Source organism: Cervus canadensis, chromosome 8, assembly GCF_019320065.1.
Source record: "Cervus canadensis isolate Bull #8, Minnesota chromosome 8, ASM1932006v1, whole genome shotgun sequence".
Taxonomy (NCBI): domain Eukaryota; kingdom Metazoa; phylum Chordata; class Mammalia; order Artiodactyla; family Cervidae; genus Cervus; species Cervus canadensis.
The window spans coordinates 16795605-16813783 of NC_057393.1; the positions used below are offsets into that span (position 1 = coordinate 16795605).

Below are 18179 nucleotides of genomic sequence, written 5' to 3' on the forward strand. Positions count from 1 at the left end.
AACCTGCAGCATTTATGGGATTCCCAGTTCTTTCTCATTATAAAGCCCAGAAACCATGCTGGCATTTTAATAGAAAATACTCAGTGTACATGTTTGATTGGAATGTGTTGTCCCCTGGAGAAAACCAGGCGCCGACTTCACTGGGATTTAGTTCATGATTTGCCAGAGGTGGCTGACCTGGCATTAAGATGTATAAGACAGTTTGATTATTAAAACCATAAACAAAAATAAATTTGAATGTTGTTATTTCTTAGCAGGGACCCAGGTAGCCTTGTATATATGCATTAGGGTTGTAAACTGTGATAATTCATAAAATAGAGGTGTCAACCTAAAATGCATACATTTTAACAGTCCTCTCCTAGTCCATTAGCCTTCTAGAAATACATGTTTATAAACATTACATGTGATGGTGTGTGCATGATTCATCGCTTAGTCATGTCCGACTCTCTGCAACCCTTTGGACTGTAGCCTGCCAAGCTCCTCTCTCCATGGGATTTCCCAGGCAAGAATACTGGAGTGAGTTGCCATTCCATTCTCCAGGGGATCTTTCCCACCCAGAGATTCAACCCGCGTCTCCTGCCTGTGTTTCATGCATTGCAGGCAGATTCTTTACCTGCTGAGCCGTTGGGGAAGCCCTCTAGAAATACATCTTGATAAACATTACATGTGATACTGGGGACAAATGCCCACAGTGTCACTGAGATGGCACCAGGGTATCACTAGAAGCAGAAAATATTATTTGGGGTTCCTGGGGGCTGGACTCTAGCAGCGAAAATGAGGAACATGGCCTCAGGTTCTCAGAGGCCTTGCCCAGCAGGGTGGGCATCGGGGAAGAGGTGAGGAGGTCTGGGCGCCAGGCAGCACGCTCCAGCCCTGCTCATGTCCCTCTCGGCTTCCTCCCAGGCCAAGTCTTCCGAGGAAATGGGCCACTGGCTAGGCCTCCTGCTCTCTGAGTCGGGCTCCAAGACAGACCCAGAAGAATTCACCTACGACTATGTGGATGCCGATAGGGTTTCCTGTATCGTGAGTGCTGCCAAAACCTCTCTGCTGTGAGTATTCGGGGACCTCTCACTCCTAGCCACTTCTACAGAAGGCCTACACTGGCCTCTGGTGGTCCCTCGAGCATCTGGGAACTCTGGGTGGGCCCTGTTCCCCGCAGCAGCAGGAAGACCAGGGCCAGGGAGCACCCTCAGGGAGGCCCAGCAAGGAGCCAAGCCAGGCCACTGGCCCGGGGGCAGCCACCGCATGCCTGGCTCTAATTAGACACTGTTCAGCTCCTGAAGGCAGAGTGGGCGCCTCTCCTGGCCTTCACTTTCCTTGCTGTAGAGGCAGCACCTCTGCATGGCTCCCTTGCTGAGTCCCAGCACACGCTGGTGTAAGCCGACAACGGGTACTTCTCCCTCCTGGGTGAGCAAACTGGGTCTCGGGGAGAAGTGGTCTTGGGGGGGGTGGGTAGAGGAAGCATTGCTGTTGTCTGTTGCTCAGTTGTGTCCAACTCTTTGTGACCCCATGGACTGCAGCACCCCAGGCTTCCTGGTCCTTCACTGTCTCCTGGAGTTTGCTCAGTCTCATATCCATTGAGTCAGTGATGCCGTCCAACCACCTCACCCTCTGCTGGCCCCTTCTCCTCCTGCCTTCCATCTTTCCCAGCATCAGGGTCTTTTCAAATGAGTCTGCTCTTCACATCAGGTGGCCAAAGTATTGGAGCTTCAGCAGCAGTCCTTCCAATGAATATTCAGGATTGATTTCCTTTAGGATGGACTGGTTGGATCTCCTTCCTGCATGAGTGGACGCAAACAGCCAAAATGGGGCAATTGTCTGTTGGTGCTGGCCCAAGTGTACCGTGAAGATGAAATGACAGAGGATTTTGTTGTTGGAAGGAGGTCATGAAAGGGTGGAATCTGGGTGAGAAGACGGCTGTACTGTGCTTAGTCGCTCAGTCATGTCAAAGAGGAGGGGTACGGGGCAAGGGAAGATTATTTTTCAAGAAGAGACATTTGGAACAAGGAGTTCTAATAAGAAGACCCTGGGGAGAGAAGGAGGAGATACCCCTAAATAAATGAATTCATTTTACAAGGAGATCAGGGCTTGTTCCCAGGTCTCCTGCGCAGCCTGTGGATTTCACTGCACCTCTCATTGTTTTGAAATCTTTGAGACTGGTGGCTTTTAACCCTACCCCATCCTGAATCCTCTCTCACTGTGTCTTCCAGACTGATGCAGAGAAAGTTCTCAGAGCCGAACACTTACATCGACGGCCTGCCCAGCCAGGATCGCCAGGAGCTGCTGTATGATGATGTGGAGGTGTCAGAGCTGACAACCATGGTGAGGATGCTGGCTGGGTGGCGGCCTGGGGCTGTCCATCCCCTTCCTGCCAAGACCCAAAGCCTGAATGCCAGAGGTTCTTAGATGGCCCCCGAGAGGAATGGACTCCAAGTCACCTGTGGGGCCATCAGTGGAGAAAGCGGAGTGCAGTGAGGTTCTCTTTTATCTGCTGGGTTGGTACCATCTGCCTGGCCTAGGGACTTGTCTAGATAAAAGAGCTAGTTAACCACTCTGGTCCGTGCTGGGGTGGACAGTGTGGTGTTGGGATGGAGAACAGCGACACTATTGGCCTTTTCTAGGAAACTGAAGTATAGTTGATTTGCAATATTATATACATTTCAGATATACAGCACGGTTAGTATTTTTATAGATTATATGCCAGTGAAAGTTATTACAAAATAATGGCTATAATTCCCCATACTACACAACATTCTTATTGCTCATCTATTTTATACATAGTGATTTGTATGTCTTAGCCACATACCCTTCTCTTGCCCCTTCCCCCTCCCCTCTTCCTACTGGTAACGACTAGGTTCTTTTCTGTATCAGCACGTCTGTTTTGCTATATGTTATTCATTTGTACTAGTTTTTAGATTCCACACCTAAGTGATACCATACAGTATTTGTCCTTCTCTATCTGACTTTATTTCACTGGGCATAATATTCTCTAGGTCCATCCACATTGCTGCAAATGACAGAATTCCATCCTCTTTTATGGTTGAGTAATGTTCCATTGTGTGTGTATGTATACATGCACACATCTTTATCCGTTCATCTGTTGATGGACACTAGGGTTGCTTCCGTCTTGGTTACTGTAAATAGTGCTGCTATGAACTCTGCTATGCACTCATGTATCTTTCCAAGTTTGTGTTTTTGCTTTCTCCATGGTATGGAATTCCTGGGTCATATGGTAGTTCTATTTTTAGTGTTTCGAGGCACCTCTTGACTGTTATCCATAGTGACTGCAACAGTTTACATTCCCACCATCAGTGAACAAGCTTTCCTTTTTATCCACATCCTTGTCAACACTTGTTATTTGTAGGCTTTTTGAAGACAGCTATTCTGATAGGTGTGAGGTAGTTTCTCATTTTGTTTCTGTTGCATTTCTCTAATAATTAGTGATGTCGAGCACATTTTCATGTTGTCTGTTGGCCATCTGTCTGTCTTCTTTGGAAAAAATGTTTACTTTGGTCTTCCACCCATTTTTTAATTGTTTTTTTTTTTATATATAGAGATATATGAGCTATTTATATATTTTGAATATTAACCCCTTGTGGGTCATATCATTTGAAAATATTTTCTCACATTCCATAGATCGTCTTTTTATCTTGTTGATGGTTTCCTTTGCTGTGCAATAATTTTTTAACTAGGTCCCGTTTATTTTTGCTTTTATTTCTTTTGCCTTATTAGACAGACCCCCCCAAAATACTGCACGATTTCTGTCAAAGAGTGTTCTGTTCTCTTCTAGGAGTTTTGCGGTTTCCAGTCTTACATTGAGGTCTTTAATTCCTTTTGGGATTATTTCTCAACTGTGGTATGAGGAAATGTTCAAATCTTGTTGCTTAGACATAGCTGTCCAGACACCATTAGCCTCTGAGGCTCAGATTGGTGGCGGAGGTGGAATCATCACCCTGACACCTGGCTCTGGTCATGGGGCATGGACCTCTGTGCTAAGAGCATCTGTGGGCGATCTCACTTCATCCCAGCCACCTAAGAGGGAGGGACTCCTGGTCTCTTCTCTCCAGATGAGGAAGTCACGTCAGGGAGATGAAGCACTGTGCCCTGGGTCTCCCACCTCCTGAATGGCTGACCCAGGAGGCGAGCCCGGGCCTTCTAACTCCAGCTCCGCAGGAGGCTCCTCGGGAAGGAGGCCTGGTGAACTTGGGCACAGGGAAGAGACAGGAGCTCTGCAGCAGGGCTGGCGTCCCCTCCAGGGCTCAGGGACCCGAGGCAGTGGAAAGAGCCCTCCGATTCTTTCCCACGCAGGGGGAAGCCCCCGAGGAAGCCACCCCTGCAACAGATGCTCCGGGTGAGCCTGACCCCGACCGCGTGTACCTGGACCTCACGCCCATCAAGTCCTTCCTACACAGCGACAGTGGTGCACTGGCCCGGGCCCCCTCACCCACGCCGCCCCCCCAGGACCCCCCGGCCGACACGCTCCCTCTCCCTGAAGACTCGGACCCTGCCCCCGATGAGCCCCTCATACAGTCTCCAGAGAACCCCGAGTTGCAGGTACGGGGGTCCCCCAGGGGGTGAGCCAGCCTCACCTTCTCGGGGCAGGGTGGGGGCTGCCCCTTGGCCGGCTGAATCCTATTCGCTTTCTCCCAACCCAGATGCAGCAGGAGAGTCAGGAACCTGAGGAGCCCTCCCTGGCAGGCACAGAGGTCAAACTCCAGGCTGGACAGCAGAAGACCTCCTTCCCACCGAGCGGCCCTGAGGCGGCGGCTGTCGCCCCAGCCGGGTCCAGCCCACCTGTGAAGGACAGGCTGAAGGCAACCAGTGCAGGTGCCTGTCTAGATAAGAGTCGAAGCTTTTGGAAGGAGCTTGGGGGCTTCCCTGGGGGCTTAGATGGTAAAGAGTCTGCCTGTAACGCAGGAGACTCGGGTTCAATCCCTGGGTTGGGAAGATCCTCTGGAGTAGGAAATGGCAACCCACTCCAGTATTTTTGCCTGGAGAATTCCATGGACAGAGGAGCCTGGTGGGATATAGTCCACGGGGGTGCAAAGAGTTGGACATGACTAAGCGACTAACACTTTTACTTGGAGAGGTTAGTCCGATTGCCTCCCTTTCAGATGAGGAAAGAAAGGCCCAGAGAGTTGGAAGACTTGCCCAGTGTCTCATAGCAAAGAAGGGGTAGGCTCGGTTTCCTTTTCTGCCCCTGCTAGGCTGGCCTGGCATCCACCTCTAATCTACTTCCAGAGTGCTGGGTTCTGTCCGAGCCTGCAGAGTGGGGTGGGACTGCCCTCAGGGGCCAGCCTGACTGACGCAGGGGTTCCCCTCGCTCTGGGTCTGCAGAGATCAAACTTGGCAAGAACCGGACAGAGGCCGAGGTGAAGCGGTACACGGAGGAGAAGGAGAGGCTTGAGAAGAAGAAGGAAGAGATCCGAGGGCACCTGGCTCAGCTCCGGAGGGAGAAACGGGAGCTGAAGGAGACCCTGTTAAAGTGCACAGGTAGGCACCCCCTCCTCCGAGGGGATGGCCCCTGGAGGGGCCGGGGCCTTCCGGGGCGGGCGGTGCGAATCCAGGTCTGCACATGGCCTGCAGCCCCCTCAACCTTTGGCACAAGTGGGCACTCCCTGCAAAGTCCTCCCCTTCCAGCCTATCTGAAAGGTCACTGTCCTGGATCAGGACGTAGTTGAAAAAGCAGGAAATCTCTAAAAATTATGTGTCTAGACCTGAAATGTGTCATTCTCATTTAAGACAAATGTCTATTTCTTGGCCCATCTTCTGCAGTAATGCCAAGGTCTTTCCCTGCCCCTCTGGGCTGGCTGACGGGAGCCCCGGGTCATGGTTCCCGCATTAACCACACCTCTTATGTGTTCATTGGAAGGACTGATGCTGAAGCTGAAACTCCAATACTTTGGCCACCTCATGCGGGGAGTTGACTCATTGGAAAAGACCCTGATGCTGGGAGGGATTGGGGGCAGGAGGAGAAGGGGACGACAGAGGATGAGATGGCTGAATGGCATCACCGACTCGATGGGCATGAGTTGGAGTAAACTCTGGGAGTTTGTGATGGACAGGGAGGCCTGGTGTGCTGCGATTCATGGGGTCACAAAGAGTCGGACACGACTGAGCGACTGAACTGAACTGAACTGAACGCTTCATCTGGCCATCTCTTTACAAGCGCCTTAAGTCTGTGTTCATTTTAAAGAAATCGGCATCCTTATAGATTATTTTCCAAGTCAGCCTCATATCATCCTTCAGCTGTTCCCTAGCGGCTTGTCCCTCGTAAGACCTTTTAGCAGTATTTGACTTCATTTTCAGAGAGTAACTCTGTGCACATTTAATATTTAAGCTGTGAAAGTGAAAGTCGCTCAGTCGTGTCCGACTCAATGAGACCCCATAGACTATAGTCCATGGAATTCTCCAGGCCAGAATACTGGAGTGGGTAGTCTTTCCCTTCTCCAGGGGATCTTCCCAACCTAGGGATCAAACCCAGGTCTCCTGCATTGCAGGCGGATTCTTTACCAGCTGAGACACAAGGAAAGTGCAAGAATACTGGAGTGGGTAGCCTTTCCTTTCTCCAGCGGATCTTCCTGACCCAGGAATCGAATTGGGGTCTCCTGCACTGCAGGCAGATTCTTTACCAATTGAGCTATCAGTGAAGCCCATTAGACTCACACTAACCAACATAAGCAGTTGATCCACGAGAATCTTATAAACATGATTGGTAGAAGAAAGTCAAGGGGGGCATGATGTGACCCACTTTTTAAAAAAGATTACATCTTCACTGATAAGAATTCATAGGCCATACGATGACCTATTTGCACATGGTTTTCAGTATATTCACAGAGTTGTGCAGCCATCACCAGAGTCAAGTCGAGAACATTTCCATCGCCCATACTCACGGGCAGTCACTCGGTGCTCAGGATTCCGTACTGAACATGTGGTACGGACATGAACATCCTTTCCTCTGCAGGGAGCTCCTAGCATGGACTCTTGGTTGAGTCGTCATTTCTTGGTGCTACAGGAACAGTCTGAGAACACCAGGGTGAAGAGGGGGTAAGACAGGGCTGAGAAGGTGGCAGGGTTGAGGACCATAGCTCCATTAAGCCCAGGGAAGCAGCATGTGCCAGGAGGATTGAAGGAACCATGAGGGGCAAGCTGAAACAGCCCAACCGTCCTCCAGAGGTCACTAATAAAGCTTTCTCCCTTTGAGGTTGCTGTCGCCATGGCAGGTATTGAAACAAGAGTCCCTAAGCACCTACCAGGAGGGACGTTAGGCCTCAGATTCAGGCCCTCTTGTGAAGGCAGAGCTCTGCTCCCGGGGCCTCCCCAGCCTTTGCAGAATGGAGACACAGGGCCTGGGCTCCTGGGCTTTGAGGCTGTCCGCCACCCACCAAGAGGCCTGTCCCTGCTGTGAGGGTCTGAGCCAGAGCAGTGGTCCACAGCCCCTTGGGGGTCGTGTTTCGGCAAGGTGTGTGTATGAATCCATCCTGCCCCCGGCGCGACTTCCAGCTGAAAGGCTGTTCCCCAAAGGCTGCTAACTTCTCTCTGCAGACAAGGGGGCGGTGGCCAGCCTGGAGCAGAAGCTCAAGGAGATGGACGAGGAGTGCAGGGTGGAGGAGCGCAGGCGTGTGGACCTGGAGCTCAGCATCGTGGAGGTGAAGGACAGCCTCAAGAAGGCCGAGGCCGGGCCTGTGACGCTGGGCACCACCGTGGACACCACCCACCTGGAGAACGTGAGCCCCCGGGTAAGTCCAGGTGCCCCGTCCTCGTGGACCAAGCGCGGGGATGAACCATGCCTCCTTCCCCCCTTAACTCAGCCCTCGCTCTCCTCCGACACCACAGCCCAAAGCGGCCACTCCGACTCCTGCCCCCGACTGTACCCCGGTCAACTCCGCAACCGCGCTCAAGAACAGGCCTCTGTCGGTCATGGTCACGGGCAAAGGCACCGTCCTCCAGAAAGCCAAGGTAAGCAGTCACTCCTGTGCGCTTTCAGGGCCCCCCGGAGGACAGGACTGTCACCAAGGTTGGGGTGGGGGACCCTTCTGACCCGGGCGGCACTTCCCTCCTCTGAGTGCAGGCTCTGCGGGGAGAGGTGGGGGGCTGGGACTCGGCTGTGTCTTTGGCCTTGACCAGCCAGAAAGGTGTCCTTGCAAGTCCGCCTGAGGGCATGCAAACGCTGGGCACTGCCCACCGCGTGATTAGCAGTAGATTCCGGTGGGGGAGAGGAGAAGCGCAGAGATAGAGTGGGGCTGGAGAGCTTTCCAATTTAAAAAGAACCTCAGCGATTCTGAAGGGCGTCTGTCAGGAGAACGAAAGCAGCAGAAGCGGGTGACGGGTTTGCCGGAAGCCACCCAGGCAGCTGGCGGTGAGGGGCAAACGAGAGCAGATTTGTCACTGAGGGCTGGTTGAAGAGCGTTATGAACCCTTGACTCATTTGTACAGTAAAGAGCGTGCCTAGAGCTGCCTGTGTTGTTGGCAAATTCTGCTCCTTACCACAAGCAGCTCTCACTGCAGTCCTGCTTACTACCTGCGGGAGGTGTTGTGAGGCACCTGTACCAACGCCTGAGTATTAAATCCATGTAAGCACATGAGCACCGAGGCAGACGTCACTCAGCTGCTCTCTGTTGCTCCATGGCCTCAGAATCCCTGAACAGGTGCTCCAAGCAACAGGGAACACACGGGGGTTGAACCTTAATTGCCGTCTCTCTTCCCAGCTTCTTCTGTGAGTAAGTCGGTTGGCTAGGGAGGATGACTAACTTTCTTCTCTTGGGGGGCGGGATGCTGGTGTTTGAATGGTACCCCAGGAATGGGAGAAGAAAGGGGCCAGTTAGGGAACGAACTTCATCTAAAGACTCTCCTGTCCACGTGGACCTTGGTGACAATCCTGCTTCGTTACCATCTTCGTTCAAGCAGCAACTCTGTGGAAGGGTGAGTCTGTTTACAAGCAAAAGGAAGAACTGGGGTTCTGTGAATGGAATACTTCGGCTGAGAGGAGGCTCTGTCCCTGCGCAGGGCCAAAGGAAATAATACAGACTTTTTTTGAGACCCAAGTCTATTGGTTGTAAACAGGACACTGCTGTAGTTAGGGGTATTCTGTGTCTCTTCCTTGAAATGTTCATCAATTGTTTTATCAGACTTTTTAAATGAAAAGTTTCTAGTGTGGAGGAGAAATCAAGGTAGCAGGGCCTTGTCTCACTGATCACAGGGCTTTGGTGAGAATATATCTCAACTCCTGACCATCATCTCCTGTCTGATACTTAGCAGTGTCAGGGGTTAAACCGTCCTTGTCTTCAACTGTGTAAAAACCATCTATGGGTTTTTTTTTTAAGAAATGGTAATTGGGAAAATATTTGGGACCAAGCCGAGGCACTGTTCCTGGTAAATTAAAGATTCTCTTCAAGCTAAAGTGGGCCTGAACCAATGGCTTTTAAATAAAAATTTTAAATGATGCTGTATTATATAGGGGAAAAACATGTTTAAAATCCTGTAATTTAGAACAGTGAAAAGTGTCTTTTGAGATTTAACTGACTTTTTACATTACCATAGAAACAAGATTATCCTGTGTTTACAGGTTCAGTCCCATGGAAATACCATTTTTAAGAGAAGAGTTATTTAATACAATGCTTAGTCCCTGTTTTTTAAGTCGTGCTTGATGTCCAGGCCCTTTCCAAGAAAAAAAAAGGGGGGGCAAATTTTGTTTCATGTGGTCTCTTTTCTTAAAATTGACAGTGCTCTCGTTTATGTTGCCTGTTCTCTTCTGATGGCATTGTTAACACAGGTTAAAAACATTTCATCTATCATCTCTGCCTCATTTCTGGGGGTTCTGAATCAGAGTTCTTTAACACTGGCTCCTGGGAACTAAAGGTCTTTTGAGTCTGTCTTCTTATTGTCTTTCTATTCCCAGGGCATTTATTTCCTTTGTCATGAACACTTGGTGTCCCAAGTGGTGAGTTAGATTTTTTTTTTTAATAAAATGCTCATCGTGTTTTGGGTTTTCTTGTATTTCACGGGACAATGCGGCAAGGCCTGGTAGATTTCTACTTCTGGGGGAAACGTTGCGGTTATTTATACACTGGACTTCAGACTATGTGAGTAAAAACACAGGACTATAAGGTGGGATCCTAGCGGGAGACTTTAAGCCTCCTTACATCAAGTAGCAGAGGTAAGGCTGAAAGATTTTAGTATTATAATTAACACATGGGAAACATCTTTGGAAGTTGATCATATATAAAAGTGACTGAATTAAACACACTCCTAAATAATTCTTAGGGGAGTAAAAATCATACCAATACTTGAAATGTTGCCTTAGTAGCAGTAATAATTAAGAAAGTTCACAGCATAAACATGCTGGTTTTAAAAATGGCAAAACCAAATTTCTGACTCATTAAAAAGACAGCCTACAGCAATACTAAATGACAGAACTGAAAAAAAAGAGGCCTTAAGTACCGATACTGACAGCCCTTTTGAATTACAAGAAAATACTATGAATATAGCAGCTTGAAAGTTTGAGGACTATATATTAATATTTTTCATTTTAGAAAGCACAGCTCTGATACCAAAATTCCAACACATAAAAGGAAAACATTCCAATATATTATAAAAGACAACCTCATTTTTGAACATAGATTGAAAAAAAACTTTAAAATATTGGCAAATGAAATTCAGCAGTGTTTAAAGAACGAGACATAGCGACCAGATAGCATGTATCCAAGAAATCAAAGGTGGTTCAACAACTGAAAACACAAGTAGGTAATGTATCATAGCAATCAAATTGAAAAACAAAGTGAAAAAACATCTCAAAGGGAGCAGAAAAGCAAACCATAAATCTCAATACTCCTAATAAACACTCTGTAATCCAGGAATAGAAGAAAGCATTCCTTATCAAGTAATGCAGAGAGTGACAATGATAAAAACGTCAAGTCAAGAACCAGTTACATTCCGCTACTTGTTAAAACATCATTCTGGAGGTCCTAGACAATGCAAAATGACAAGAAAAAGTAGTATAAAATTTCAAAAGGAGAGACAAAACTGTCATTACTTGTAAATGCTATCTTTCTAGAAAAGCAAGAGAATCAGTCAACTATTAAAACTAGAGCAGCTGCCTGGAATAAGGATCACGTGGTGAAAATAAAAGATTTATGATCTATCGGCACTGTCTAAGTTTTACAAGGAGAACATGTTTGTATATCATGTAATTAAAATAAAAGCCAGTTCCTTTAGAAAGAAAGAAAAAGGGTCGGCTGGGAAAAGATCACTTAAGGTTATTTTGTCAGGAATTCCCTCTTGCGCTACTAGGACCCAAAAAGGGTTAAATTCTTCAGCGGTACCTTCACTAGAAAAGGTTAAAAAAGAAATCTTTTCCCCCCAAGGGCTAAAACCTAAAAATAGCAACAGTAAGGTTTTTAATATGTAGGCTAGGCCCAGGGCCCAGTTTTGTGGGGTTTTAAGTCCAGTTCAAATGGGACATCCAAATATCAACCCTGAGCCAGACAAGAACCTACATTATGAAATGATTAAGCTGCTGTTAACGTAAAGACAACGGAATTCTCTGACATCAGCTGTCAGCACCTGCCAGGTGGGCATGTGACGCTGCTCTGATATTGCTTTTGCCTTGGCAGAAGGCGGCGACTGGAATGGAAATGGAAATAGCCCTTGAATGGAAATGATTGTCATGCACAGTGCTTGGCACACTGGACTTGTTTTTAACATCTAATAAAACCATGGAAATGACCTTCCAAGTACTTTTCTTGGCACCAGAAATCCTGAAGTTCTTAAAGCTAAAGCAGTATTTAATTCAAAGTAGCCTTGAATGTTTGCCCATAAAACATCACATTAAGGTATTTACATTAAAGATAAAAACTATGATAAAGTGTCTGGATTTAAATCAGAGTTCTGCAAAGGCTTCTACTGAAAACCAACTCCCAACTCCACCGCCTGGGGAGAGAATTGATTTGTTAAGGACTGTGGGATAAGCAAATATCCAGTTCGCCAGAGAATATTCCATCTAAGCCTTTTTGCCATGTTGGGACAAATGCTCCTGTTAAACACAACCAACATCCCTTCTTGAAATATTCCTTTTAAAACCAGGTATGAAAAACAAAACTAAAACCAAGGCAGTGTAAGATCTATATCTAAAAAAGCCAACCCCTTCAAATCTCTTTGTTCTATATTGATTGAGTTTAAGAATTCTGCTCCTTTTTGCACCCCAAAGGGAGAGTAAGACAAGCACTCAAGAAACACCCCACAATGAACCCTCCTAAGTAAACACTAAGAAGTCTCTCGAAGGGAGTGCTGATCAGCTCGGGTGGCCCCTGGAGTCCCGAGCTGTTTGCACACTCAGCCCCTCCCCCCTCAGGCAAATAGCTGGTCAGTTAGTCTCCTTCCAGACCGAGGCTTTTCTAAGTCCCACACAGGGATCCCGTCACCAGAACAAGTCACAAATGCCACTCAAGCCCCTCCTCAAACTAAAGAACGAATCCATCTGGGGCATCTTCGGGGAAAGATGTGTTTAAAGGTCCACCCTTTGTCCATCTTGAAATGCCATCATCAAGTCAGGGGTCTGTCATCACTGCCTTCTTGGGCATAACTGTCCCAGCAATGTCCTGTTGAGCCATCATCGTGGGCAACGTGAGCTTCAAACAGGCCACCAGAAGTCTCCAGGTTCCTCTGCTGCTCCTCAGGGGACATGCGGCAGACGACACCAGCTCGGCAGTGCACAATCAGGTCAGCAAAACATGTGAGGTGGTCTCTGTGGTCGTGAGGGGGGTAACCACCTGCTACCATGTCCCTGGGCAGCTCTGTCTGCAGCTGAGCCTTCTCTTCTCCCTGGGGCAGGAGGGCTCCAGAGGGGGCTGGAGGCAGAGCCCTCAGGACCGGTGCTCTGCTGAGGGTGGGCTCCCTTTCAGCGCCCAGGGGGCCCACGCCTTCTCGGCAGGCCCAGCTGGGACGGGCGCAGCGGCTGCCCTCCTGCAGGCTCCCGGCTGGAGCCATGTGCCTTGAGGGCATCTCCTCTCAAGGCCCCTAGGAAAGAAGTGAACTTTGAGGATGTGACAAGTGTCTGAGTCGTCTTCTTAACCAACCAGCAACCTTATGGGCCCCATCGTGCCTTGTGCTTAGGCTAAGCCAAGCAGAAAGTGCCCCTCACAGTTCTCCCCGTATTAGGAAAACCACCTCTGCCAGGGCCGGCAAACACAGGGCTCCAATGGGAATCGTCCACTGGCTGCTGCTGGCTTTTCTACCTTTAAATTCATGAACAGCAGCCACAGGGAGCTAGGAGGCTGCGCAACAATCGTTTTTCTATGTCCTTACTCTAGTCTCCTTCTCTCCTAGATGGTTACTAATTCTCTTCTCTCCTCAAACCTCCAGCACCTCCTCCACGTCCTCACTCTCAGTTGAGCAAAGAGAGACACTTACAAAAAGAACTCCCACCAACTTCCACTGCCCCATCCGCCCACCCACTCAAACCTGTGCCCACATCCTCTGCCTGCCTTCTGGTTACTCTGTGTCCGCTGTGCTTCCTCCCCAAGTCTCCTTGGATTTTCATCAGAGTGTGTTCAGTTCAGCCGTGTTCCACTCTTTGCGACCCCACGGACTGCAGCACACCAGGCTTCCCTGTCTATCACCAACTCACTGAGCTTACTCAAAGTCATGTCTATTGAGTCAGTGATGCCATTCAACCATCTCATCCTCTGTCGTCCCCTTCTCCTGTCTTCAGTCTTTCCCAGCATCAGGGTCTTTTCCAATGAGTCAGTTCTTCGCATCAGGTGGCCAAAGTACTGGCACTTCAGCATCAGTCCTTCCAATGAACACCCAGGACTGATCTCCTTTAGGATGGACTGGTTGGATCTCCTTGCAGTTCAAGGGACTCTCAAGAGCCTTCTCCAATGCCACAGTTCAAAAGCATCAATTCTTCGGTGCTCAGCACCATCTAATACACCACAGGCTGTTACTTACTGGTTGTGTCTCCCTCACTCGACTAGAACTCTCTGGAGGGCAGAGATTCTCAATGTCTTGTTTCCTGCTCTGTTCCTCTCACCCAGCATGGCACCTGGGATGTAGGGGGCACCCACTAAATGTTTCATGTATGAATGACCAAATGACTGACTCCTTCCGTCGATGCCCTAGAACTTCCTTTGGCTACAGTCCTGGGGAACAGGAGGACAGAGACCACCCCCCACCAGCCCCTACGTGGGAGCTGATGCCACACTCACGGTTCTCGCAGTGGGGGCCCTCCCAGCCACCCTGGCACTCGCAGCGGTAACTCCCGTTGTGCAGGACACAGGTGCCCTCGTTCATGCATGGGCTGGGTTTGCAGAGGTTAACTGGCTGCTTGGCTTCTGCAAGGGAGGACATGTCAGCAGACCCAGCCTGGGTCGGCCCTGTGGACCCTACGCTCACCCAGGACAAAGGTGAGGCCACCAGAGCAGGGTCTTACACGTCACAGTAGCTCTGTGGGCCCTTGAGCCACAGGTGAGCACATAGGTGGGCCCCATACCACATGGCCGATCAAAGATCCAGCCTCCATTCAGCTTGCCTACAAGCAAACAGCTGCTTTCTTTAAGATGGGCTGAGCACACAGCAGCGCTTACTGTTGTTATTATTACGGCCACAGGCTTTTTAAAAGGCGCAGAGAATGTTCCTGGTAGAAGGCGGCTTGGAGTCAGGCTAGCTTGGCTGTGTCTGTTCCTACCAAGGTCAGTGCCATCCTGGGGTCTTGGTGGATATCCTGACAAATCTCTTCTTTTTAGGTGGGGAGCATACATTAAGTTTGGGGAGAGATGCTTGTCTAAAATTTTCTGCACCTTAAATGGGGACAGTTGTGTGTGCCTCCTGCAGGGTTCCATGTGACTATGGGATTTAGCACAGAGCCCGGCACATGGAGTCCCTGGTAGTTGGGAGGAGCTGCTGTTTCCGTAAGGACGTCCATGAAGGCTCTGACTGAAGTCTGTCCTTCGGAGGCGACCCTGAAGTTGCAGATTCCCCCACTCACCTCTGCACATCCACTCGATGACTGCATCCTGGTGGTGGCTCAGGTCTGCGTAGGCTGCCACGTGGATCAGGGCATCGCGGGGACCCGCGAGCCTCCGCAATGCCTCCCTCAGGACAGGCCCCACACCCACCACCAAGATGGAGACGCCGTTGTCCCTCAGCTTCTGGGCTGGGACAGCCGCGTCCTCCACCCCACTCCCACCCGTGACCACCACCACCACTTTGGGGACGCCAGGCCGGGCGCCCCCCTGGACCGTCATCACCTTGTCATAGATGTGCAGCAAGGCCGTGCCTGCCGAGCCCACCCCCCCCAGGTAGGGGGCCTGGCTCAGGGCCCGCAGCACTGCAGCGCGGCTGAGGTGGGTGTCCAGCCCGAAGGCTGTCTGGACGCGGCCGCCGTACACCACCAGGCCGATCTGCGTCACGTCGGGGTTCACGTCAAACCGGAGGGCGCAGCTTCTCACGAAGCTCTGCATCTGGGCGAAGTTCTCAGGCCCCACTGAGACCGAGGCGTCCAGCATAAAGACCAGGTCCAGCGACTGGGCCTGGCAGCCTGTAGAACAAGCGGCCCTCAGGGGGTAGCCGGGGTGGGGCACTGTTCTGGGGTGAGCAGAGCCCAGGTCAGCCGGTCTCCACCGCAGCATCCGGCCTCTACCCTCCCCTGGAAGAAAAGCAGGATGCACGAAGGGGCAGCTGGACCATACTCCTAGCCTCCCCGCTGGCAGCTGTGTGTGGCCATGTGATAGTTCTATCCGCTGGGATGTAATGGAAAGTAACTGCAATTTCCAAGTTATGTCCCCAAAAGGAAGCTACTTGTCTTCCACTTTCCCTCTGCCCTCTTCCTGCTGTCTGAGAAACAGCAGCCCCTGGAGTTAGCAGACAGCTGAACCATCCTGCTGGCCCAGGCCGCTCACCTCTGAACTGTGATGGGAGAGGAAAAAACAACTGCTGTATGTAAGCCATGGGGCTCTGGGGCTCGATCTATGCCTCCAGGTGCCATGCACTGTATGGTACTGGTGGTTTAGTCGCTAAGTTGTGTCTGATTCTTGTGACCCCATGGACTGTAGCCCACCAGGAGTAAAGTATGCAGTAAGAGGATCTGATTCATTGGTTTTTACAAACCACTCGAGCATAAGAAGAGTCCGAGAAACTGTCAAAGCCAAGAGGAGTCTAAGAAGACAGGAAGACAAAATGTAAAATGTATCCTGGATGGGATCCTTGGAACAGAAAAAAGACATTAGGTAACAACTAAGGAAGTTGGAATAAAGTGCAGACTGTAATAAATAATGACGAACTATGGACAGAGGTTCGTATCTTTGTACCCGAGGCAGTGACCAAAACCATCCCCAGGAAAAAGAAATGCAAAAAGGCAAAATGGTTGTCTGAGGAGGCTTCAGAAATAGCTGAGAAAAGAAGAGAAGCAAAAAGCAAATGAGAAAGAGAAAGATATACCCAACTGAATGCAGAGTTCCAGAGAATAGCAAAGAGAGATTAGAAGGCCTTCTTAAGTAAACAATGCAGAGAAATAAACAGTAGACTAAGAAAGACTAGAGACCTTTTCAAAAATACTGGAGATACCAAGGGAACATTTCATGCAAAGACGGGTACAATAAAGGACAGAAATAGCAAGGAGCTAACAGAAGCAAAGAGATTAAGAAGAGGTGGCAAGAATACACAGAAAAACCGTACAAAAAAAGGTCTTAATGACCTGGATAACCACGATGGTGTGGGCACTCACCTAGAGCCAGATATCCTGGTGTGTGAGGTAAAGTGGGCCTTAGGAAGCATTACTACCAATAAAACTAGTGGAAGTGATGGAATTCCAGCTGAGCTATTTCACATCCTAAAAGATGATGCTGTTAAAGTGCTGCACTCAATATAGCAGCAAATTTGGAAAACTCAGTGGCCACAGGACTGGAAAAGGTCAGTTTTCATTCCAATCCCAAATAAAGGCAATGCAAAGCATATTCAGTTACACTCACTGTACTGTACAGTTGCACTCATTTTGCATGCTAGCAAGGTAATACTCAACATCCTTCAGGCTAGTCTTCAGCAGTACATGAACTGAGAACTTCCAGATGTCCAAGCTGGGTTTAGAAAAGGCAGAGGAACCAGATATCAAATTGCCAACATTCGCTGGATCATAGAGAAAGCTGGGGAATTCCAGAAAAACATCTGCTTTACTGACTAGACTAAAGCCTTTGACTATGTGGATCACAACAAACTGTAGAAAATTCTTAAAGAGATGGAAATACCAGACCACTCTACCTGCCTGCTGAGAAACCTGTATTCAGGTCAAGAAGCAACAGTTAGAACCAGACATGGAACAACTGACTGGTTCCAAATTGGGAAAGGAGTACATCAAAGCTATATATTGTCACCCTGCTTATTTAACCTATATGCTACTAGAGTACATCATGGGAAATGCCAGGCTGGATGAATCACAAACTGGAACTGCTGGGAGAAATAGCAACAACCTCATATATTCTGATACCACTCTAATGGCAGAAAGCAAAGAGAAACTAAAGAGCCTCCTGATGAGGGTGAAAGAGGAGAGTGAAAAAGCTGGCTTAAAACTCAACAATCAACAAACTAAGATCATGGCACTTCATGGCAAATAGAAGGGGAAAAGTGGAAACAGTGACAGATTTTATTTTCTTGGGCTCCAGCAGACAAGTGACTGCAGCCATGAAATTAAAAGATGCTCCTTGGAAGGAAAGCTATGACAAACCCAGACATATTAAAAAGCAGAGATATCACTTTGCCGACAAAGGTCCAGATAATCAAAGCTGCAGTTTTTCCAGTAGTCATGTACAGATGTGTGAGTTGGACCATAAAGAAGGCTGAGCACCAAAGAATTGATGCTTTTGAATTGTGGTGCTGGAGAAGACTCTTGAGAGTCCCTTGGACAGCAAAGTGATCAAACCAATCAATCCTAAAGAAAATGAGTCCTGAATAGTCATTGGAAGGACTGATACTGAAGTTGAAGTTCCAATACTTTGGCCACCTGATGGCAAGAGCCTACTCATTAGAAAAGACATGGATGCTGGGAAAGATTGAAGGCAGGAGGAGAAGGGGGTGACAGAGGATGAGATGGTTGGATGGCATCACTGACTCAATGGACATGAGACCGAGCAAACTCCAGGAGATGGTGAAGGACAGGGAAGCCTGGCGTGCTACAGTCCATGAGGTTGCAA

At 49.0% G+C, this 18179-nt stretch overlaps 2 protein-coding genes across 7 annotated transcripts in view; one reads left to right on the forward strand and one right to left on the reverse strand.

The window, feature by feature from the left end:
* AFAP1L2 (actin filament associated protein 1 like 2) overlaps window positions 1-9979 on the forward strand; it is a 131022-nt gene extending 121043 nt beyond the window's left edge. For all 4 annotated transcript variants that reach the window (XM_043475376.1, XM_043475375.1, XM_043475377.1 and 1 more), the window contains 8 exons: window positions 904-1049; window positions 2211-2322; window positions 4309-4554; window positions 4656-4827; window positions 5338-5493; window positions 7546-7739; window positions 7837-7959; window positions 8799-9979. In XM_043475376.1, the coding sequence (XP_043331311.1) occupies window positions 904-1049; window positions 2211-2322; window positions 4309-4554; window positions 4656-4827; window positions 5338-5493; window positions 7546-7739; window positions 7837-7959; window positions 8799-8825 (1176 nt within the window). In that variant the 3' untranslated portion in view covers window positions 8826-9979. The remainder of the gene's footprint in view (window positions 1-903; window positions 1050-2210; window positions 2323-4308; window positions 4555-4655; window positions 4828-5337; window positions 5494-7545; window positions 7740-7836; window positions 7960-8798) is intronic.
* Window positions 9980-11917: 1938 nt separating this feature from the next.
* The window catches only part of VWA2 (von Willebrand factor A domain containing 2), a 48520-nt gene continuing 42258 nt past the window's right edge, over window positions 11918-18179 (reverse strand). For all 3 annotated transcript variants that reach the window (XM_043475382.1, XM_043475381.1, XM_043475380.1), the window contains 3 exons: window positions 14984-15535; window positions 14205-14330; window positions 11918-13014 (listed from right to left, as the gene is read on the reverse strand). In XM_043475382.1, the coding sequence (XP_043331317.1) occupies window positions 12896-13014; window positions 14205-14330; window positions 14984-15535 (797 nt within the window). In that variant the 3' untranslated portion in view covers window positions 11918-12895. The remainder of the gene's footprint in view (window positions 13015-14204; window positions 14331-14983; window positions 15536-18179) is intronic.